This window comes from Monodon monoceros, unplaced genomic scaffold (genome assembly GCF_005190385.1).
Source record: "Monodon monoceros isolate NGI ecotype Baffin Bay Population unplaced genomic scaffold, NGI_Narwhal_1 Super_Scaffold_7, whole genome shotgun sequence".
In the NCBI taxonomy this organism is placed as follows: Eukaryota; Metazoa; Chordata; class Mammalia; order Artiodactyla; family Monodontidae; genus Monodon; species Monodon monoceros.
This window is the reverse complement of record NW_021703784.1, coordinates 107,508,562-107,532,308: the sequence shown is the minus strand read 5'-3', so window position 1 is coordinate 107,532,308 and position 23,747 is coordinate 107,508,562. Positions and strand designations below refer to the sequence as shown.

General features: G+C 50.6%; 2 protein-coding genes across 12 annotated transcripts; one reads left to right on the top strand and one right to left on the bottom strand.

Annotated features, from left to right (window-relative positions):
• Positions 1-146: 146 nt before the first annotated feature.
• Positions 147-5,764, top strand: RIC8A (RIC8 guanine nucleotide exchange factor A). Of its 4 annotated transcripts, XM_029207478.1 has the most exons (11): positions 147-346; positions 639-686; positions 773-979; positions 1,037-1,363; positions 1,852-1,943; positions 2,414-2,564; positions 3,421-3,516; positions 3,602-3,746; positions 3,833-3,977; positions 4,397-4,516; positions 4,917-5,764. In XM_029207478.1, the coding sequence occupies exons 1-11, from the start codon at positions 263-265 to the stop codon at positions 5,035-5,037; spliced, it is 1,536 nt and encodes a 511-aa protein (XP_029063311.1). In that variant the 5' UTR covers positions 147-262; the 3' UTR covers positions 5,038-5,764. The 4 variants fall into 4 exon arrangements, with proteins under 4 accessions (XP_029063311.1, XP_029063313.1, XP_029063312.1 ...); XM_029207480.1 differs by lacking the exon at positions 773-979 and having other exon boundaries at positions 1,184-1,363; XM_029207479.1 differs by lacking the exon at positions 773-979 and having other exon boundaries at positions 1,181-1,363.
• Positions 5,764-23,695, bottom strand: SIRT3 (sirtuin 3). 8 transcript variants are annotated; one of them, XM_029207483.1, is made up of 7 exons: positions 22,924-23,054; positions 18,160-18,345; positions 17,844-18,076; positions 16,033-16,133; positions 10,112-10,273; positions 8,720-8,929; positions 5,764-8,526 (listed from the first exon to the last, which is right to left on the bottom strand). In XM_029207483.1, exons 1-7 carry the CDS (start codon positions 23,004-23,006, stop codon positions 8,521-8,523), a joined length of 981 nt encoding a protein of 326 aa, XP_029063316.1. In that variant the 5' UTR covers positions 23,007-23,054; the 3' UTR covers positions 5,764-8,520. The 8 variants fall into 8 exon arrangements, with proteins under 8 accessions (XP_029063316.1, XP_029063321.1, XP_029063314.1 ...); XM_029207482.1 differs by having other exon boundaries at positions 5,829-7,151; XM_029207488.1 differs by lacking the exon at positions 22,924-23,054 and adding an exon at positions 23,670-23,695 and having other exon boundaries at positions 5,764-8,929.
• Between the last annotated feature and the right edge of the window lie 52 nt (positions 23,696-23,747).

Genomic DNA, 23,747 nt, shown 5'->3' with positions numbered 1-23,747 from the left:
GCGCCTCCCAGGCCCCGCCCCGCGGCGCCGCGCACGCCTCGTCCCGGCCTCCCCCGCGCGCCTCCCAGGCCCCGCCCCGCGGCGCCGCGCACGCCTCATCCCGGTCTCCCCCGCGCGCCTCCCAAGCCCCGCCCCGCGGTGCCGCGCAAGCCCGGTCGTGGCCACCCCAGTGCGCCGAGCCTGGGCGGGGCGGGCAGACGGAGGCCGGGAACCGTGAAGCGAGGTGCTTCACGCTTTCCCGGCGCCGGGTCCCGGGCCCGCCATGGAGCCCCGGGCGGTTGCGGATGCCGTGGAGACGGGGGAGGAGGACGTAGTTATGGAGGCTCTTCGCGCATACAACCGGGAGGTGAGCGGGAGTTGTGGACGCGGGACGTTTAGGGAGGAGGTGGGGCCGGGTGGGGTCCGCACGCGTGGCCGGCGGCGGGGGCGTGAGTGGTGAGCGTGGCGAGGGGCTGAGGGTGGAAGGAAGCGCGGCAGGGAGGAGCGCCACGTCTCTGAGGAGTTGCTGTGGGGGTTGGTGTGTGGGGCTGGGGCGCCATCTGTTCCGAGCGGTGCCTGCGGCCTCAGGTCCCTCTCCACGGAGCCCGGGTTCTGCCGCGGTGGGCCTGCGCCTTCTGAGCCTCTGGGTCTCTTTGCAGAACTGCCAGAGTTTCACGTTTGATGCTGCCCAACAGGAGGACAGGAAGGTGGGTGCTCAACGAAGGGTAGAGGGGCAGGGACGGGTGGCCTAGGTAGAGGAGCCTGGTGGAACCGCTCTTCTCCCTGCCCACAGAGACTGGCGGAGCTGCTGGTCTCGGTCCTGGAGCAGGGCCTGCCACCTTCCCGCCGCATCATCTGGCTGCAGAGCATCCGCATCTTGTCTAGGGACCGCAGCTGCCTGGACTCATTCACCAGCCGCCGGAGCCTGCAGGCACTTGCCTGCTATGCTGGCATCTCCGCCTCCCAGGGCTCGGTCCCCGAACCCCTGGACATGGATGTTGTGCTTGAGTCCCTTAAGTGCCTGTGCAACCTTGTGTTAAGCAGCCCCGTGGCACAGGTGCTGGCGGCAGAGGCGGGTCTAGTGGTGAGGCTCGCAGAGCGAGTGGGGCTGTACCGCCAGAGCAGCTTCCCGCACGACGTCCAGTTCTTTGACTTGCGCCTCCTCTTCTTGCTAACGGCACTTCGCGCCGATGTGCGCCAGCAGCTGTTTCAGGAGCTGCAGGGAGTGCACCTGCTGACCGAAGCGCTGGAGCTGACGCTGGGAATGACCCCTGGAGAGAGGCCCCCTGAGCTCCTGCCTCCCCAGGAGACTGAGCGAGCCATGGAGATCCTCAAAGTGCTCTTCAACATCACCTTCGACTCCATCAAGAGGGAAGTGGACGAGGTGAGGGCTGATCTTAGCCTGTGGGTGGGGTATAACAACTTGGACGTTTCTTGGACGTGCTGCTTTGCCAGGTATCTTCAAATTTCTCCACGTCAGGCCAGGAGGAACTCTTAGCCTGTCAAGAGAAGGCAGGGAGATGCCCATCCGGGACAGGGCCCTCAAGGAAGTTTTCTCAGGGCGGTGGAGAGCATAACTGGCTCTTGCAGCTTGGCAGGAGGGCTGTTTGGTGGGGGGAGGCTGTGAGAGACTCATCACCACGCCTCTGTGAGCATGGGCCTAAAGCGCAGAGCAGGTCCAAAGGGATCCGTCAACGTTCTTAGTCAGGAGGGTGCTCTTCAGGTCGCGTGGGAGAGGACAGCATCCAGGTGTACAATAGAGGTGTGTAATTAGCGTGCGTGGGCTTGCGGTGGGCCAGACGGTGGAATCTCAGCTGGCAGCGATGGGGACGAGTGGGGCGCTCTCACAGGAATCTTCTTCTCTTTGGTCAGGAAGACACTGCCCTTTACCGGCACCTGGGGACCCTTCTGCGGCACTGTGTGATGGTTGCTGCTGCTGGAGACCGCACAGAGGAGCTCCACGGGTGAGGGTGGTGCCTGTCGTGCGGGGGGCGTTCTGCTCGCAGGTCTCCCTGGTGGTTCCTAGCTCTAGAGGCTTCTTCACCTGGGTGAGACGGACGTCAGTGTATTTCCGGGGAGCTCCGGCATTTACAGTACACAGCTAGGACAAGAGCTGTGAGTCCGGGGACAGGAACGTGCCAGTGGACTTTGGGTAGTGTCACGGACAGTATGGTATCTGTAAGGCAGCGCGCTTATTCACGTCCATTGTTGCTGACCTACGCATAGGCAGGTTCTGATTTTTGACTGCGTTGCTTCGACCCAGATGTGCACTAGGTCGGCCGTTCGCAGGGAGTGTTGCCCTCAGCTCTGGTACCTCGTGCTGTTGCTCAGGCCCCCTGCGCTGGTTTATATCATGGCCCCAGCACGTGGTGGCAGGCGTTGTACCTGGGCTCGGGGATTGGATTTACCAAATTCCCCTTTCATCTGTCCCTAGCCACACGGTGAACCTCCTGGGGAACTTGCCCCTCAAATGTCTGGACGTTCTTCTCACCCTGGAACCCCACGAAGGCTCTTTGGAGTTCCTGGGAGTGAACATGGATGTGATTCGTGCTCTCCTTAGTTTCCTGGAGAAGCGTCTGCACCAGGTGGGCAGGGGGAGCTGCTGTGGCTCTGGTCCAGGCTTTCCCGCGCAGCTGTGGTCGCTGCGTTTTTGTAGTCCACGCTGGGAGGTGGAGATCAGCCCCCCAGTGTGATTCAGGTGACGCTCCAGCTCCTCCACGGTCCGGCCACGCAGGAGGCTGGACCCTCCTCCCTGAGAAGTATACGGAAACAGTTTTCAGAGTCTAGCAAAGGACTCATTTTCTTAGATCTCCTTGTGGGTCTTTGAGTGGCCTTGAGAAGCCCGCCCACCCGTAGTCCCTGCTTGTGCCCCTAAACTCAAAGTGTCACTGAGCACAAGCAGCCCTTGGTGACGAGCATCGGCCGTGCCTTGGCGTCCCTAAGGGGACCCGCAGGGCCTTCAAGCCAGAGGCTCCCTGATGCCTGTGGCTGCACCCCAGGGCATTGGCCAGCCAGTGCTCTAACCAGCCACCCTGGCGTTCGCAGACGTATCACGCAAGCCAAAGAGATTCTGTAGGGCCCCGGGGAATCCATGTTGCCTGCGTGCCCTGGGAGCTGGTTTGTGTTCTGGTGGTGTGCTAACAGCTTGGGACACTCTGTTTTCCCCACCATTCTGGTGTAAAGGGAGGGAAGTGAGACTCAAAGCAGTTGAGTGATTTGCCTCAAGTTGCAGGGCATGCGAATGGCCCTGAGTTAGGGTCCACGCCTGTCCTTTTCGAAGCTCACACAGACACCCACTGCCCTCTCTGAGCCCCTCAGCTGGGGCCCCTGTGGCGGGGCCTCGTCCCGAACGCTTCTTGCCAGGACCATCTGGTGTATGTGCCTAGCTCCCCTGGCCTCGAGTCAGATGGGCGCAGTCCAGTGACAGAGGCTCCTCTGCAGACGCACAGGCTGAAGGAGAGTGTGGCTCCCGTGCTGAGCGTGCTGACGGAGTGTGCCCGCATGCACCGCCCCGCCAGGAAGTTCCTGAAGGCCCAGGTACGGGGCAGAGGGGCCGCGGTCAGGCCCTGGTCAGAGACCCTGGTCGTTCCAGGCCTGGGCTCAGGGACAACTACATCCCCAGGTGCTGCCCCCGCTGCGGGATGTGAGGACCCGGCCTGAGGTGGGGGAGCTGTTGCGGAACAAGCTGGTTCGCCTCATGACGCACCTGGACACCGACGTGAAGAGGGTGGCAGCCGAGTTCCTGTTTGTCCTGTGCTCTGAGAGCGGTGAGTCGGGGGGCCGGCCCCTCGCCTGCCCCTCGCCTGCCCCTCCCCAGCCACGTTTGCACACTGACTTCTGCCCTGCCCTTCAGTGCCCCGATTCATCAAGTACACAGGCTACGGGAATGCTGCCGGCCTCCTGGCTGCTAGGGGCCTCATGGCAGGGGGCCGGCCTGAGGGCCAGTACTCGGAGGACGAGGACACGGACACAGACGAGTACAAGGAAGCCAAGGCCAGGTGTGTGCCCCCCACATCCTCGGGCTGCCCTCACTCGGCCCCCATTCCTATTCCCACACCCATTTGGGCCCGTAGGGTGGGCAGGACAGGGTGACCAGCAGGTAAAACCTTACAGAATCAGGCTACTGTTCCCAAGTGACACGTATTCTGACATCAGGGTGTTTTGTTGAGAACACCGGCTGAAGGGGGCCGAGCAGTGCCGGGGACCGGGTGGTCCAGACAGCAGGAGCTGGTTACCTGCTGCTCCAGGAGGGAGGGCTCTTCTGCAGTTGCCTAGCCTTCCCCGCACCCAGGAAAATGGGTTTCTTGCCATTGCAAGCCCAAGCAGGAAGATAAGGAACTCCACTCACCCCATACAGCCTTCTTTTGTCCTGCAAAGTCACTGATGCGTTCCCCATGCTCCCTCTCTTGTGAAACAGCATAAACCCAGTGACTGGAAGGGTAGAGGAAAAGCCTCCCAACCCCATGGAGGGCATGACAGAGGAGCAGAAAGAGCATGAGGCCATGAAGCTGGTGAACATGTTTGACAAGCTCTCCAGGTATGTGCCCTGGCAGGAGGGGCCCAGCGCTAGGACAAAGGAGAAGGACCCACGTCCTGTCTTGCGAGCCACAGGAAGTGGGATCACAGTGGGGCTTAGGTTCTGGCAGGGCTGCGTTACTAATGTTTGAAATCACCTGTCTTGGAGGAAATTCTCTAGCCAGGGGTTAGGGCTGAGATCAGTATTAGGTCTATCTTTACAGTTGATGAAAACTGAGGCCCAGAGAAATTAAGACACTGCCTAAGGTCTCAGAGCTTAGGTAGCAGTTAGGATTTAGGACTGACTGAAACAGTTCCCACCCAGGCTTCCCTAGTAAACAGGAGCAGCTTGGTGGAACAGAAGGTCGCAGCCAGGGGTGAGCAGGACCCGTGCCCATCCCTACCACGCCTTTTCCCCGCAGGCACAGAGTCATCCAGCCCATGGGGATGAGTCCCCGGGGTCAGCTCACATCCCTGCAGGATGCCATGTGCGAGACCATGGAGGGACAGCTCTCCTCGGACCCTGACTCAGACCCTGACTGAGAACAGCTGCTCTTCTACTGCCCTTCAGAACTGGTGCTGCTTCCAGAGGAGTCCTGGGGGCCAGGACCTGGGGAAGCCACATCCCTCCCTCCAACTCGGAGACCCTTTTCTCTTTACTCCCACACTTCTATTCGTGATTTGCCTTTGGTCCATTTTCTTCTCTTTAGGGCTGCAAGGGTCTTGTCCTACGAACTCTGGGAACTCAGCCTTGCTTTCCGCAAATGAAGTGGTTTCTTTTATGTGTGCCTGAGGGCAGGGCTTAACTGAAGGCAGAAATGTACATGGGTTTGGGAGGGCGGGGGCTGAGTGTGGGCTGAGTGAGACACAGCACATCCACAGCTGGCATGCAGGCCCAGAACTGGTGTTGGGCAAGCACCACATTTCACAGGGGAAAGAACCTGCTGGAACTTTATATGCTAATGCCAGAAACACACAAGGTATGATCTGCTGTTTTTGTCCCCACTGAGTGCACGGCTGGTAGCCTTTTGCATTCTCGGTCCTGGCTCAGTGCCCATGTTCTCTGGTTGTGACAGTCGGGTCTCGATCCTTCCCACTGGTTTCAACCATAAATACATGAAGGATAATGTCTCCCCTGAAACCATAAGTCTAGATTTCTGTCATGCACCACAGAGCTTCACAGAAACATTATTCTGGAATAAAGAGTTCCAGGCAGGGATGTTTGTGTGTGAATATATGTGCAAGATACCAAGTAAAGGCACGTTAAGCAGAAATAGAATCATGTTTTTCTTACAATTCAGCACTTTTCCCAGGTGCGTATGCGTGTCTTGTTCTTTTTTTTTTTTTTTTTTGCTGTACGCGGGCCTCTCATTGTTGCGGTCTCTCCCGTTGCGGAGCACAGGCTCCGGATGCGCAGGCTCAGCGGCCATGGCTCACGGGCCCAGCCGCTCCGCGGCATGCGGGATCTTCCCCGACCGGGGCACAAACCCGTGTCCCCTGCATCGGCAGGCGGACTCTGAACCACTTTGCCACCAGGGAAGCCCGCATGTCTTGTTCTTGAAGAGTGAGGCCACCAGGTCTCCTGAGGAGTCTGTCGGTGAGATCTGCTCCGGCCCAGTGGGGAAGACAAGATGCCAGGAAGGAGAGAGCACTGGGGGGGCAGGGTTGGGGCAACCCCAGAAGAGGCCTGTACAGAAGCAGGGAGACCACAGTATGTTCTGCCCAAACAGCAGTGTGGCCTGAGCACAGGTCAGGGAGCCAGGCGAGGTTTCCAAATGAGTACTACCTTCTGTCTTAGAGGTTAATTCTAGCAGCATTACTGGAAGAAGGCCTGATGGAGGAGAGTAGAGACAGGGAGACAGGAAGCTGCTGGAATGGTCTGGAACAGATGAGTTTCTGGGGGTTGATGTGAAAGGCATCGGGGTCGAGTGAACAGGATGGGATGACCTTCATGAGGGGTGCTGGGTGCTCTGAAGGTCCCATGGACTTGAGCTGGAAGAGGGCACTATGCCCATCTCTGAGATGAATCAGGGACAAATGTTCTCAGTCCTCGGGTTGTTTCAGTAGAGGAGAGACACCCACACACCCCCAAGCTCCCCTTTCCACGTTCATCTTCCCTTTTAGGAGACAAAAATGAAGGGATGCCCAGTTTCTCTATTACAGTTTACTTCATGCCAGAAATGAAGGACAATCTCTAAAAATAAACCTACTAAAGAGGCCACAGCGCTAGAAAACCCTAGTGCATTACCTGGGACCCAGGCCCACACTTGGGGTGTGACTGGGGCTGCTCGACCCAAGTGGACAGATGCTAAACCTGCCCTTCAGATGGAGTCCAGTCTGGGGTTCCAGGCTGTCTGAGTCCAAGAGGTTGACCATCAGAAGAACGCTTGTGGCATTAAGAGCTTCAGCAAAAAGTCAGGCCAGGCAGCTCCTGCACATCTGTGGCTGGGGTGGCCCCAAGTGCACAGACTCTCATGCCCTGGGAAGACACTCCAGGAGCAGCCTCAGGTCGCATGTTCTGGTTCAGCCAAAATTTGTAAGCGTGCCCGAGCTGTTCTTCAGGCAGAGGGCTCGTCAGAAGTGGGCAGTGACTCCCGTGTAGCCATTTCTGGCGTGAGGAGCAGCCCTCACTCTCCTAATTTGTCCCAACCATCAAGCTGGAGCACAAAGGAGAGAGGAAACTGGTTATCTGAAAACATACCTGGGCACATCTCAGGGCCTGGAATTGAATTATTTCCTAAAACGGAAGCTTTTCTGTCTGCAAATGCTGCTGTTCAACCAAGTTAAGACGATGCCAGCAGGGCTGGGCAAAACTGGGTGGCTAAATGGAGGGCTTCGCTTAAGTAACCAGTCAAGATGTACTGAAGTACGTTCACTGTTTGGAAAAGTAATCCATCTTAGACTTCAGCTCATCCCTTAGTGTTTATTCTTGGACAGCAACTCTTAAAATAAGTAAACCCCTAAAATCGTAACTTTACACAAATTTCTGTGGAACTAGAAAATAGCACAGGTCAAATCCTATAGGACTATAATTCTAAACGTCTATAGAGGCTACTTGACTTTGTCTTGCTGTTATATGGAAGTAGGAAGTCAGCCACCCAAGCCTCCTGTGTAAGCTGCCAGGCGGATCTGACCAAGATCTCTACTCCCCTGTGAGCAAGGCATCTGCTACGGTTCCTCTCGCGGTGTAAAGTGTAAGCGTCCGTATTAGCCGGACTCTGCTTCCATTAAGCGGCCCAGCAACGTGACTTTAACGTTTGACGGTCTTTATTTCCTCCATATAATGAGATGAGAAATGGCACCATCCTACATCTTATCCCTAAGAGCCCTAACTCTGGATTGAAAGGCAATGATGTCTAATACCATGAAAACAATATAACTGCAAAGTCTTATATCTTTAAAAAGCCTCATATTCTTCTTGCTTTGGTTCAAATTGGTAAGAAATCAGGCTGTAGCCAGAGGCTGGGGGCTTTTGCCAGTGGAGGTGAGAGGAAAGGGCTGACTCATGGCCCTGAGTCCTGAAGCAGCCACAGCCAAAGGGTGAGAGGTTTCCCAAGATAGCAAGAACATAACTTACAGCATTCTAGTGAAGTCCACTTTCAGCAGTGTTATACCTGGCTGTAATCATAAATAATCCTCTTTGAGACAACTGGACTTAAAATGCTTAATGCTGCCCCCTGTAGAAAATAACCCCTCACATCAAGGCTACACATGCTAACTGATTCTCACGGGAAACTGCATTTTCTGCAACTTCACTTGTTTATAGGAGGTTTGCCATCTAGAGAGATCAAGGCGCTCTCACTTTCTACGCTCAGATGATATGTCAACTCCTCTCACTCTGATTATCTCCTAAAAGCATCATCCCACACAGGTTCAGAGAACTTCAGAATCCCATCTTATCCTGGAGTGCTCCTTTAGTTTGGGGTACAAAGACAGCTGAAGTGTGACGACTGCAGAGCGACAGCCCTGTCTGCCTGGACCCTCATCTCCACTCTGCCACTCAGCAGGAACGAAGCATCAGTTTCTTCATCTCTAAACAGAGGTATTAAGAATCACAGCACCCGATTCATAAGCACATAGATGGCGCCAAACAGTGCCTGGTACAGGGTTAACAGCAATATTACCTATTACTGTTACTGTTTTAGCCAAAGAGGGCGCCATTCCAGGTTGACCAGACCCCAGAGTAGAAGAGATGGCCCCTCCCGTGACTCTCAGCCGTCCCTACCTTTCCAGTTTCCCGCTGGATGAGGTCCCGCATCTCCTCCGTCCAGCCCAGAAGCTCCACCAGCCTTTTCACACCGTGAACCACGTCCCCCAGCTGGACCACATCCCTGCCCCGAGGATGCCTAGCCAAGGACCCCACCAAGTCCCGGTTGATGAGCAGTCGGGGCACCGAGCTCCTCACGGCCTCAGACAAGCTGGCGAAAGGTTCCACCTGAAAAATTGCCCAAACGTGAGGAGCACACTGCCCGCCCTCCCAAGCCCTCGGGACCTTTCTGCCACAGCCCCTGCAGCCTCGGAGGGACAGCACAGACTGACAGTGGGACCTTGGATATGGAGAAAACCCAGCATCCGTTTCATTTCTTCAGTAGCACTCCCACCGCTGGGTCTCGATGCCCTTGTTCCCCCACCCCAGCCTCCCTCTCATCCACGCCCCCTTTCTCTTCCGACATCTCCTGGGTCCTGTGGGTCTCCCTGCTAAAGTTCATGCACACCACCTTACCTGCCCTCCTCATCCACACTCACCAGTGACATGACAGCTCGTATATCTGGTCTCACTCCCTGAGAGCAAGGGCCCGGCCCCTCACAGAGGGGCCACCACTGAGGGGTTCCTGACACACAGGGCCTGCAACAGGGCCTGGCACACAGCAGGCAGATTCACTGAAGAAACACACAGCTCTGGGCCTCTGACTGGCTGGGGCCCCAGGCACAGGTCTTTCTGGCCCCTCTGCCCCTTGGTGCCTGCATCCAATCAGGCACAGCCCATTTCAGGGTCTCATCACGTCCTTTAGAAGTCTCCTGAGCTTCAAATCCGGATGCATCTCCCAGGCACCTCAAACACACGTGTGCAGGACACTCAGCATCCCTGATCCAGATTCCCCCTCCCCAGCAAAGGCCCTGACCCCCACGAAGAGACAGACACCTCTCTCTTCGGTCCTCAAAGTGACGCCAGGCTCCGAGTCCAGCCGTTCCCTCTCTGCCGTCTCTCATAGCCCCGCAGTCTGACTGTGCCCAGCCTCCTGGACATCTGCTCACTTCAGTCCCTGTCCCCAAGTCTCTCCGATCCCGAGGATGACCAGCTACATCCCTGGTTTCACTGCCTCTACACAAGGTCGGTCTCTGTGATACGACCTGGGAGACCTGCTCCCGCCTCACGTCTCCCACACCCCTTCCCCTTGTGCACTGTGCCCACCTGCACTCTGGATACCTCCAACGCTGAGCGTCCTCCCTGCTCCCCATTCTAGGCCTGGAACACCTCTGCCTCCTCGCATGTTGAATCCACTCACCTTCCAGAGGTGTGGCCCCAGAGCATCTGTCCCACCAGCCCCACCTCCTCTGCCTCGCTCCGCCAGCCTCCTCCCCACATGTCTGTGCACCGCAAGGCCTGCTGACAAACCTCCAGAGAGGTCCCAAGGATGAGCAGCAGGTCTGCCATGGGGAAGTCAGCCAGATGCAGCAGGAACCTGTGGGGCAGCATCTCCCCAAAGAATACGATGTCGGGCTTCACAACGCCAGTGCAGACCGGGCAGCGTGGGACCGTGTCCACCATCACGTCGGCCTGGGGTGACACAGAGAGAAAGGGGGCCCAAGGAAGCTGTCACAACACACTTTGAACGGAAAAGGCAAAAACAGCTTCTTATTGAGAAACTGTCAAACGTTCCACAGCTGAGACAGCAGTACAGTGAAGCCCCCTGTATATAATGGACCCAGCTTCAGCAATTACTGACACTCTGCCAGTTTCATATAGCACCCCAGAATTGGGGGAGTAGCAGTATTTGAAAGCAGATCCTGGACACCATACGACATCCAACGCATTGAACACTACGCTCTGCACCTGGGGTGCTTATCAGAGATATGCAGGTGCTGAGGAAACACAGCTGACCTTGGAACAATACAGGGGTCAGGGGCACCAACCCTCCGCACAAATGAAAATCTATACAGAACTTAGAGTTAGTTAACCCTCTGTACAGATGGTTCCTCTGTATCTGTGGTTCAACCAACCATGGATCAAGTAGTCCTGGAGTACACATTTATTGAAAAAAATCCACATATGAGTGGACCCACACAGTTCAAACCCGTGTTCAAAGGTCAACTGTACTGATTATATAGTCCTCAGAAGTACTCTGCAGGCATTTGGCCAACAACAGGCATTATTCAATTTGTCCCTGATTTTAGCTGAAGTGATCCTGACATCATCACCTTAGCCCTGAAGACATTCAGGTCGGCTTCAACTCACTGACTGGAGTTATGAGTCACAACATTTTCCACAGACTTCTCCTTGCAGGCCAAGGTGAAGCAGATGTAAGCTATTATTATACCCTGCTACACCTGGATTCATGCTTGGGCTAGACATTAGAGGAGGAAACTAAGGAAAAAGACACCTGGCTTCTAAGATAAACCTTTACAGCTAATGGGATTTGGTTTTGCAGGCGGAACCCAGTAAGGAGCAGCAGAAACGACAGACAAAAGAGATGGGCTGGTCAACGACTTCAGATATTCGCAGATACAGATTAGAAACTATATTATGGGTAAATTTTTAAAAAGACAGGCTTGAAATATCTATTGGAGATAGAAAGCTATACAAAATAATGTCGTGGATTTAAAAAAGAACCAGATAGAACTTCCAGTAATAAAAAGTAGAGTATCGAAAATTAAAGCTCAGTGGAAGGGCTTTATCCTCTATGACAGAATAGAATATCGATAAACTGGAAAGTAGATCAGGAGAAGAACTCAGAATGCAGCACAAAGAGGAGCAGGATGGGCGTAGAAAAGAGCCGCCAAGGGCTGCGGACAGTGTGAACCAGTCTCAGAGGTGTTTCACCCAAGGTCCACACAGAGAGGACAGGACATGGTGGGGCAGTCACTGTCTGAAGGGATCATGACTGAAGATTTTTCAGCAAAAATGAAAGATATCAAACCTCAGATTCAGAAAGCTCTACAATTTTTAAGCATAACAAACAAAAGGAAATCCATACGGAGACAAACCATAGTAAAGTGCAAAACTCCAAAGAGAAAAGTTTTTTAAAATATGCAGAGAATAGATAGCAACAGACTGATTCTAAAGTTGATATGGAAAGCAAAAGACTCAGAATAGCCAACACAATCTGGAAGAAGATGATCGATGAAAGAAAAATATGGTAAGTCAGGCTTCATTAAAATTAAAGACTTCTCCTCTGTGAAAGACAATGTCAAGAGGATGAGACGACAAGTCACAGACGGGGAGAAAATATGCAAAAGACACATCTGATAAAGAACAATAAGAAAATGGGCAACCCAGTTAAAAACTGAGCCCAAGACCTCACCAAAGAAGATATACAGATGGTAAGTGAGCACATGAAACAAGTTCAATATCATATGTCACTAGGAAATTGCAAATTAAACAATGATATTCCACTACACACCTATTAAGAACAGCCAGAATCAGAACACTGACAACACCAAGTGCCTATGAGGACGTGGAGCAACAGGAACTTACATTCACTGCTGCTGGGAATGCAAAATGGGGCAGCCCCTTGGGAAGACACAAACTAAACACAGTCTTACCATAGCATTCAGGAATCACGCTCCTTGGTGTTTACCCAGAGGAACTTATGTCCACATAAAAACCTACACATGGATGTTTATAGCAACTTTATTCATAATTGCCAAAGCAATCAAGATGTCCTTTAGTAGGTGAATGGATAAACAAACTGTGTTACATCCAGCAAATGGAATATTAGCCTAAAAAAAAAAAAAAGTGCTTATCAGGCCATGAAAAGACATGGAGGAACCTTAAATACATAATGCTAAGTGAAAGAAGCCAGTGAGAAAAGGCTGCATATTGTATGATTCCAACTCTGTGACATTCTGGAAAGGGCAAAACTATGGAGACAACAAAGAGATCCGTGATTGCCAACCTAAATGTCCATCAACAGAGGAATGGATAAAGAAGATGTAGTACATATACACAATGGAATATTACTCAGCCATAAAAAATAACAAAATAATGCCATTTGCAGCAACATGGATGGACCTAGAGATTACCATACTAAGTGAAGGAAGTCAGACAGAGAAAGACATATATATGATATCACTCATATGTGGAATCTAATTTTTTTTAAATGATACAAATGAACTTATTTACAAAACAGAAACAGACTCACAGATTTCAAAAACAAACTTATGGTTACCAAAGGGGAAACGTGGTAGGGAGGGATAAAATAGGAGCCTGGGATTAACATATACACACTACTATATACCAACAAGGACCTACTGTATAGCACAGGGAACTCTATATTCTGTAATAACCTAATGGAAAAGAATCTGAAAAAGAATGAATATATGTATATGTATAACTGAATCACTTTGCTGTACACCTGAAACTAACACAACACTGTAAATCAACTACACTCCAATAGAATTTTTTTAAAAATCAGTGTTTGCTAGGGGTTGGGGGCAGGAAGGGAATAGGGTTGACTGATTAGTGGATACAGGGTTTTCCTTTGGGGTGATGAAAATATTTTGGAATTAGATAGAGGTGGCGGTTGCACAACACAGTGAATGTACTAAATACCAATAAACTGTACACTTTAAAATGGTTAATTTTATGTTATGTGAATTTCACCTCAATAAAAAATAAAAGACAGGATCCTGTGCCACGTTGATATTTCAGAATTTCATCTTTATTTAAGATTTTCCACTCTATCTTACTCTACTTTAAAAAACCCATTCTAGGGACTTCCCCAGTGGTCCAGTGGTTAAGAATCCACCTTCCGCAAGGACACACAACGGAGAAAAGACAGTCTCTTCAATAAGTGGTGCTGGGAAAACTGGACAGCTACATGTAAAAGAATGAAATTAGAACACTCCCTAACACCATACACAAAAATAAACTCAAGGGGCTTCCCTGGTGGCGCAGTGGTTGAGAATCTGCCTGCCAATGCAGGGGACACGGGTTCGAGCCCTGGTCTGGGAGGATCCCATATGCTTCGGAGCAACTAGGCCCGTGAGCCACAACTACTGAGACTGCGTGTCTGGAGCCTGTGCTCCGCAACAAGAGAGGCCGCTGTAGTGAGAGGCCCGCACACCGCGATGAAGAGTGGCCCCCGCTTGCCACAACTAGAGAAAGCCTTCGCACAGAAACGAAGACCCAACACAGCAAAAATAAATTAATTAATTAATAAACTCCTACCCCCAACATCTAAAAAAAAAAAAAACTATTAAAAAAACAACAACTGTATATAAATAAATAAATAAACTCAAAATGGATTAAAGACCTAAATGTAAGACCGGACACTATAATACTCTTAGAGGAAAACATAGGAAGAACACTCTTTGACATAAATCACAGCAAGATCTTTTTTGACCCACCTCCTAGAGTAATGGAAACAAAAACAAAAAGAAACAAATGGGACCTAATGAAACTTAAAAGCTTTTGCACAGCAAAGGAAACCATAAACAAGATGAAAAGACAACCCTCAGAATTGAAGAGAATATTTGCAAACAAATCAACGGACAAAGGATTAATCTCCAAAATATACAAAGAGCTCATGCAACTCAATATCAAAAAAAGAAACAACCCAATCCAAAAATGGGCGGAAGACCTAACCTAAATATACATTTCTCCAAAGAAGATATACAGATGGCCAAGAGGCACGTGAAAAGATGCTCAACATCACTAATTATGAGAGAAATGCAAATCAAAACTACAAGGAGGTATCACCTCACACTAGTCAGAATGGCCATCATCAAAAAATCTACAAACAGGGCTTCCCTGGTGGCGCAGTGGTTGAGAGTCCGCCTGCCAATGCAGGGGACACGGGTTCGTGGCCCGGTCCGGGAAGATCCCACACGCTGCAGAGCGGCTGGGCCCGTGAGCCACGGCCGCTGAGCTGCGCGTCCGGAGCCTGTGCTCCGCAACGGGAGAGGCCACAACAGTGAGAGGCCCGCGTACCGCAAAAAAAAAAACAAAAAAAACCCATTCTAGGATAAAGAAGATGTGGTGTATATAGATATATACAATGGAATATTACTCAGGCATTTAAAAGACTGAAATAATGCCATTTGCAGCCACATGGATGAACCTAGAGATTATCATACTAAGCAAAGTAAGTCAGAAAGAGAAAGACACATATCATAGGATGTCACTTATACATGGAATCTAAAATACCACACAAATGAACATATCTACGCAACAGAAACAGACTCACAGAGAAAGAGAACAGACTTGTGGTTGCCAAGGGGTAGGGAGGTGTGGGAGGGATGGAGTGGGAGTGTGGGATTAGCAAATGCAAACTATTATATATAGGATGGATAAACTACAAGGGCCTACAGTAGAGCACAGGGAACTCTATTCAATATCCTGTGATAAACCATAATGGAAAAGAATGTGAAAAAGAATATATATATGTATAACTGGTCACTCTGCTGTACAGCAGAAATTAAACACAACATTGTAAATCAACTATACTTCAATAAAATTAAAAAAAAAAAACATTCTATTCCCAAATATTCCCAGAAGTACACAGAGGTGTAAACATGGGTATCATTACTGTATTATTTTTAATAGTAAAAATCACAAACATCATAATATATCCCACAACAGGTGAATTGCTAAATGGAATGCTCTATAGTTACTAAAAACAGTAAGTAGAGCTGTAGTTATTGACACAAAATATCCATGAAATTTTGCTCAGTGACAAAGCATGTTGCACAATATTAATCTTAATGATCCCATTGATGAAGAAAAGTTGTAACTGTGTGTGGGTGTAGCACCCAGAAATGTGCATGTATGTTTGTATATACATATCTTTCTTTTTTTAAGGCCTGGAACATTATACACCAAACTGTTAAAAGTGGGCTACAGGAACTGGATGAAGGCAGATTCATTTCTCCCTATATATTTCTCTATTGCCTTATTTTTTTTTTAATCTGAAAAGATCCTATGGCCCAATAAGTTTATATTTACAGGTACTGGGAGTTAGGACTTGCACATTTTTAAAAAATTGAAGTACAGTTGGTTTACAATATTGTGTTAGTTTCAGGTGTACAGCAAAGGGATTTGGTTATACATGTATATATATATGTATGTATACATATTCTTTTTTTATTCTTTTCCCTTATAGGTTATTAAAGCTATTGAATGTATAGTTCCCTATGCTATACCGTAAATCCTTGTTGTTTGTATTGCCTTAATTTTTTACAAGTACATATTAAAAACATTTTCCTAGTATTACTGTTCTGTTGTCCTTCCGACATGATGCTTACGCAACACCGCTTCTCCAGCTTACTCCCAGTGAGAAAGGCAGAAGGGAGAGAACTGTCAGTGTGACAACTCACCCAAAAGTCCTCCCCTGGGAAGGGTCTTCGGCAGACGGTGCAGGTGGCAGAGGCAAAGGATCCATGAGCTTCAACGAGCTTTGAGGCAGGGATGCCAGACGCTGAAATTCAAACCAAATCTAAGTGCTGCTGCCCCCAGCTTGGGCGGAAGCCCCTTAGTGTAACCTCTGGGCTGAGCAGGCCCTTCAGGAGTCACCGCCCTTGGTGGAAGCCCGACGGTCCCGCCTCTGTCACCTACAAACGACACCCCACTGATCAGAATAACCTCAGGGGCGAGGCTCCAACATGGAGCCGAATCACAGTTAAAACAAAGCCTGTGAAAACACAGTAGAAAAAACATTTAAGTCCAGATAAAAGTACACCCAATACTAAGAAAAACATTTTCTATGCTACAGACACCTAGTAAAAGTGAGAAAATATTATAAATACATTTCCAAAAACCTGTAGAAAAACAGACAAAAGGTAACTTATCATGAAGTTTCTGTTATCACCATGAGCTCTGGAAGACTGTAGGTACACAGACTTGGTCCTAGCTGCAGTGGTTTCCCACTGTCCTCACTGTACATACGCCGAAGCTCACAGCCACACACTCCCGCCTTCCCACAAGGCCTGCCCTGCTGCAACTCCAGGAGAGAGACTGTCCCCATGGGGTATTCACTGCTGCCTATGTGGTTCCAAGCCGTAGAGTCCTTCTAGCAGAGAAACATTTTCCTGGAGTCGAGATAACTCCATTTTTCAAATCACAACACACCCACAGCCTGGCTGAGCTGCCGCTGGCTTGCTGAGAGTTGCCTGTCAGCACCTGTCAGCGTCACTGCACGTAAGAAGAGGCCCCGCCAACTGCTTCTCTAGGGTGCACGGCCAGGGGTCCGTATGACAGTATGACCCATGAATCACTGGTTGTGGCCGCCACCTAGACAGTCAAGAAATCACCACACACTGAGTTTGATGAACTTAAGGAATTATGAGTGATTTTTCTGTGTGACAATGATATCATGGTTGTGTTTTAAAAGTCTTTATCTTCTAAAGATATCCATTGCTAGATTTATGTATTAAATTTATGATGAGAGGGATCTGCTTCAAAACAGTTGGGGGTGAGAGAGAGGTGGGGGTAGGACACAGATTAAACAGGACTAGCCATGATGAGGTGATGAGGACATGAGGATTCATTACATTCTTCTCTTCATTTTTGTGTGCTCGGAAAATCCCATAATGAAAACTTTAAAAAAGAAATCATCAGGGGACTTCACTTGTGGTCCAGTGGTTAAGAATCCGCCTTCCAATGCAGAGGACATGGGTTTGATCCCTGGTCGGGGACCGAATATCCCACATGCCACGGGGCAACTAAGCCCACGTGCCAAGACTAGAGAGCCTGTGTACCGCAACTACTGAGGCCACATGCTCTGGAGCCCATGCGCCACAACTAGAGAGAAGCCCACGCACCGCAACAAAGATCCTGTGTGCCGCAACTAAGACCTGATGCAGCCAAATAAATAAATAAATAAATATGTAAAAATATATACATATAAAAAGAAAAGAAAAGAAATCAACGGATCAGAAGCTCCCAATGTCAACCTTAGTTCTATCCCAAACTCACAGCCCGGAAAATGGGTCCACCAATGAGGTCCCAACAGTGATACTTAAACACATAGAGGACATTTTTGGGGGGGGGGGGACAAAGGCAAAACTTTTTGGCTCAAAATCAGTCACAAGGATGGGGAATAAGCACTGGGCCTCAGCCCCACCCAGAAACAGGCACCTGAGCCTTCCCTGCAGGAGTGAGAAGATGTGAGACAGGACGGAGGTCTCACCTCTCTCAAGCCCATCGATGTTCTGTGTGTAGAGCCGCAGAAGCAGCCCCTTGTCATGGAGCAGTCGCAGGAAGTAGTGAGTGGCATTAGGCCTATAGTTCCCAGGGTACAGCTCCTTGGCAAAAGTGAAAAACGGCGTGGGATCGCGAAAGAAAAATGAGAGCTCAAAAATGGCCTCGGGGTAGGGGATCTTGTACTGCTGGAGGTTGCTGTAGTATCCGGTCCCTGGAGATCTGCAGAGAGAAGCAAGAGGCTCTGAGCCCTTCAGGAGAGAGCCCCAGGCAGCCAGGGAGGAGCACGGGGACCGCACAGGCACCTGAAGTCTGGGACGCCGCTGGGTGTGCTGATGCCGGCCCCCACCATGACCACCACCCTCTGGCAGGCTCTGGTTTTAATCAGCTCAGCAATGTCCTGCAGGAGAAACTTCTGACTGTGGCCTCCACTTCCAGAGACACTTGAGGCACCGGCAGAAAAAGATATGGGCCTTCCTCCACCTGCAATACTGACAGGAAGAGAGCAGTCACGTAACCGATGATAATCCAGTTCATGCTAGCAAGAATGAGCCATGTCTCCCCTCCCCAACCCCACCACTGAGAATGACCACACACTTCCCTCCTGCCCCCCAAACGACCACCCTTCTCACCATGGATAAAATACAAACTCAGAAATCAAGACATATTTCCGGTTAATGGCAACTGTGCAAATAAGGAAAGTATCATTTCACAGTTCCTGTTATCAAAGGCTAGTGCTGAAGGCTCAAGCTAGAGCCAAGGGCATCCCTTTGTGGGGTCTCTGGGGATACTCTCTGCAGAGCCATACACCCTAACATACATACCTGGGACGTGACAAATACTCAGTGACATTTAAAGAAAGTTAAACATCTCAGACTTTACACCAAATATTGCCAGGATGATAAGTGGGTTCAAGAGACCATTCCAAAAACAAACATTCATATCCTAACAGTGAGCGATTCAAACTGCTGCAGAGACTTCAACGTCCGCAACTACTCAGGAGGCTGCTCATGTTACATGGCAGCCAAACAAGTCACAGAACCCAGGCAAGGCAGTGGGCAGACTGGACCTCGGGGTCTCCCCGCAAAACTCCAGAGACCAGGAGCTGAGACGCTCTCAACAAGTTTAACTGTCAGGGGTATGAGGTGCTCTTCCACACACAAAAAGAGCAAGACACACAGTAAACAAGTCACAGGCTTCGGAGAGGCATCGGGACTCGATAAGTGACTCCAAACCCAGGAAAGCACCAGGAAGAAGACGAGGGCAACACAGACAGCATAGAGCCTGGAGCGACACCTGAAAAACGTCCCACTGAAGCAAGTCTGCAGCCACTGGGGGCGCGCAGGCTAGAGACGAGTGCGGGCCTGAAGGCCTTCTGGGTTTACTGATCTGCTCTCGGGGCCCTCATCTGGCAGCTGCCTGAGCTGCACAACTTCATCACCGCCTGGTATCACTGGCAGCTCGCCCAGAGTTCAAGACAGCCAGCCCCACCACACAGGGCACCTTCCTCACACCCCAAGGGCTGGCAGCTACCACACCCATCCTCCAGGAGAAGGGCCTGGTGACCCGCCTCCAGGACTCGCCCTCCACCCTGACAGGAAAAGAGATTAAACCAACTGAAACGACAGCCCTCCCCAAATGATTGATAAATCTAAAGTGAATACAGACATAAAAACAGGAAACAGAGTATTTATTTTACTCATTTGTGATACAAGCAAGAAATACACACCCTAAAAGCACATCTTTAGATACAAGTCAGGACAACCCAGAGCTTATCTTCCAGGAGTGCGACCCTAACTCACTCCCTTGTTTGCTCTGTCTTTGGTTTTTCTCTTGCTCCTGAAAAATCTGCACAGACCCACCTGCTTACACACGGCTGGTGAGGTTTGCCCAGACGCCCTCTGCCCGCCAGAGCACCCTAACATCTTAGCACAACACACCCCGCCCCAGTGATGGCTTCAACCCCGCTACTCCCTCTCACAGACCCCTCCTTTCCTGGTTCTTGTATACACCCTAAACCCAGCTCCTTTGTCTGAAAAGACCTTTTTCCGCCTCAGCATGTCCAAAGTCTCCCAGAGTCAAGGCCACCTCCTTCATGAAGCCACTGCTGAACCCAGTGAGAAGTCACTTCGCCCTCCTCTGAAAGGTGACAGTACTGGCTCCCCCTCCTCCCTTTAGGGTGCCTGTCACCCCTTCCCTTCCTGCACTCTCACACTCCACTCTGGGGTAAATGACAGTGCAACTCAGGGGCTTGCTGGCCACTCAGTCCATTTGTGATGCCTCTCCTGACACACAAAGCATCATTTTGGTTTTCCAAAGAACAGACCTCAGAAAGGTGTGTAATGAGAAAGAGGAACATGGCAAGGGAAGGCAGGGCCGAGGGCACCAAAAGGAGAGGCAGAGCCCTAGCTCACTGCCTGTCTCACCAAGCCGCTCAAGCAGCCTGAGCCTCGGCTGCCGAAGCTAAAAGCAAGGGAGCCAGAGACGATTCCTACAGTCTTTTGGAAAAAATCCACAGCTGTAAACCTCCCAGCAGAAAGTACAGGAAATAGATGCAGCAGGGATAACAATGCTTCCCCACTCCTCCCCAGGCTCTTGCAGAGAGGCCCCTAGATTCTGAAGAAAGTTCTGCTGCATCAAAGACTTGCATAAAATCACCTGTCAAGGCAGCTCTTCTGAGTGCAAAAGTCAATGAAATCTCCTAAGAGGGTTTTCCAATGAAAGCCAGTCAGATGGTTAGGAAGGAAAGAGAAGGTTCTGGTTCCAACCACAGCTATTAAATGCCCCCCTGCACACAGCATCAACAACATCTATTCACCTAAGGTCCTCACCCAAACATTTACTGAGCTCCTCCTAAATGCAAATTATTATGAGAAATGCAAAAGGAATGAGAGGGAAGTTGTGATACTGTGATTTATAATAAATATATATTTTGGTCTCTGTCCCTGAACCCTCTGAATTTCCTAAGAGCAACGGGAGCATCTTTCGTTACAATATTTGGTCTTCTGGCCTCAGTTCCTAAAATCACTTCAGAGCCGTGAAGGTGAAATGCGTGTCTCGTTATTCATAACAAGCCTCTTACAACTACACTGAGTTTATGGTAAGAGGTGACTATTGGAAATCCCCTAAGGATGGGGATATAGTTGCCAGGGGGACCGACCACAATTAGAGGGTTGGAGCCTCCATGGAAACCCAAAAGGAGGGGGGTTCAGAGAGCTGCCAGGTTGGTGAACCAGAAAACTTCCACGTGCCAGGCCCTAAACTCCGCAGCGACAGAATCTCCTGTATTGGGAACCCTTCCAAACCTTGCCTTATATACATAACTCTCCATCTGGCTGTTCATTCATATCCTTTAATATCCCTTATAATAAACCCGCGATCTAGTAAGTAAACTGGTTTCCTGAATTCTGTGAGCCGCTCTAGCAAGTGAATCCAGCCAGAGGAGGGGGTCGTGGGAACCTCCGATTTGCAGTCAGTTCATCAGAAGGACAGGTGAACCTGGATTGGCAGCTGAAGTGGTGTCAGTCTTGTGGGACTGAGCCCTTAACCTGTGGAAGCTGGTGCTATCTCCAGGCTGACACAGTCAGAATTCAGTTAAATTTGACACCCGGTTGGTGTCTGTGGAAAAGTGGAGAGTTGCTTGCTGGTGTTGAAAAAATACCCATGTTGTAGAAGTCATTACCATTGTTGAGTGCCTACTTGCATGCAGGGTATTACTCAGGGTACTTGATGTGTATTTCTCATCTACATAAGTAAAACGTCTGTCGCTGAAAAACACCCGGCAGAATTTTACCGAATGTCTAGAACATACTGAATGACTTAAAGTATATGCTACATGGAATGAGAGTTACTGGGAGTAGGGGTGCTCTGAGGGGCAAGCATGGGTGCTGCCTGGGAAAGGGCAACAAAGGGCAATTTCTTAAAAGAGCCCTAAAAAGGCACAACTTCCAACTTGCAGACAGCCTGTGCAAACGGACTGCTCCTCGCAGGCACCCTCCAGCCTTCTGCTTGATGGCGGGGGCAGCGGGGTGGGGAGAGTGGGAGCAGGGTTTACTGAATGATGGCGGTCTCCTGATCAGCACCTGGTGGCCCGGGTCACTATTTAGCCATGCCCCACCCACACAGCTGCCTGCAGATTCTGGAACTGGAATAAGCTCCATGGAGGCAACAGTTTGTCTGACCCCTGCTCCATCCTAGCATCTAGAACAGTCTGGTAGATAATGAGTCCAATTAAAAGTTTCTTGGATGAAAGAAAGACTCCTCCTTGGTATTTCTTTATGAAACTCTTCGATATTTTTGGTAGTTGTGTAAGAAGGCATTAAATGAACGTACCATTATTTACGTAAACACTTGACCATTAGTGGGCATTTAAGTTAGTTTCCTAACTACTCTGATTAGCAACTATGGGCCTTAAGATTTTTCCACTTGTAGGTTCAGTTCCTAGACAAGAACTCAAAATGTGCAATTATTGTGTATGAACCTGTGAAGGGGTATGAACATACGCTGGTGGGAGTATTAACTGCACCACCTTTATGTGGGGGCAATAAAATGTAGACGCATAAGTTCCACTACCAGAAATTTATCCAAAAAGTGAGGTACAAACAAGGTTATTCAACACAGCATTATCTGTAGTAACTAAAGATTAGAACCCATTTCAACAAGAGACTCGTTAAAGTATGAAACATCCATATAATGGAATTCTACAGATTAGTATAAAAGGCTCAGAAAACATTTATGTTTAGAATGGAAGTAACTCCAAGACATGTTAAGTAAAAAAGGACAGGTACAGAATAGATTCTAACTAAAAAGGGGGCGGGATGTCAAGAATAAACAAGTAATGTTGCTTATACACGCCCAAAATACCCCGGGAAGAAACGAGAAACCAATGCCATGGGTGTCTCCGGAACACCCTTCAGGGCCGCGTGAGCAGGGACTTGCCATTTTCAGGTCCTCCAATCGTCCCGCCGACCACGCAGAGGGAAGCCTGACTCCCCCGCTCGCCTGAGCGGGTCAGTCTCCGCCGTGGGCCCCGCCCGCCACCCCCGCCGCCGCAGTCACCCGGAACAAACCGAGGCCGGCGGGTCCAGGGCCGCGCACCTCCCAGGCCCCAAAGCCTGAGGGCGGGAACAACCGAACAAGCCCACAGCGCCATGTTCCTCCAGAGCCCGCAGCTTCAGGTGCCCAGGGGTCACGTGCGCGCTCCGCCCCCGAGCGCGCCGCACCCCCGAAAGTCCCTCCCCTGCAAGCCCTTATCACACCCTCGCGCTCTCTTTCCCCACCTCCAGCGCGCCCCGCCCCTCTCGGCGCACCCTCGCCCCGCCCCAGCGCGTCCTTACCACACCCTCGCGCTCTCTTTCCCCGTCCCCCAGCGCGCCCCGCCCCTCTCGGTGCACCCTCGCCCCGCTCCCGCAAGCCCTTACCACAGCCTCGCGCTCTCTTTCCCGGCCCCGGCAGCCCAGGTGGAGGTGGACGGAAGGTGGGGCCGGTTTCCTAGTCTGATGATCTCCCTCCTCTGGTACCCGAGACCAAACCAGGAACCTGCATTTCTCTACCCTCGCTCCCACCTTTTTTCAATTGAGATGGCGATGATAACTAACACTTTGGGAGTGCTTTCTATGGACAGGCATGATATTTATACTTAGTCCTCGCAAGCCACTACTAGGAAGGTAGTATTGTTATCATCCCACTTGAATCGGGAACACTGGGTCACAAAGGCCGAGGCCACACAGCCAGTCAATGGCTGGTTCGACCCAGGCGCCCGTACTCTTCAATGCCAGAGTAGCACGCCCAGCTGCCAGGGGATTCCGGTACAAACCTTGAGGAGAACTCTGCCCGAAGGAAATAGGCACGGTTACCATGACAACCAGGAGCGCCCCACGTCGCGTATGGCGTT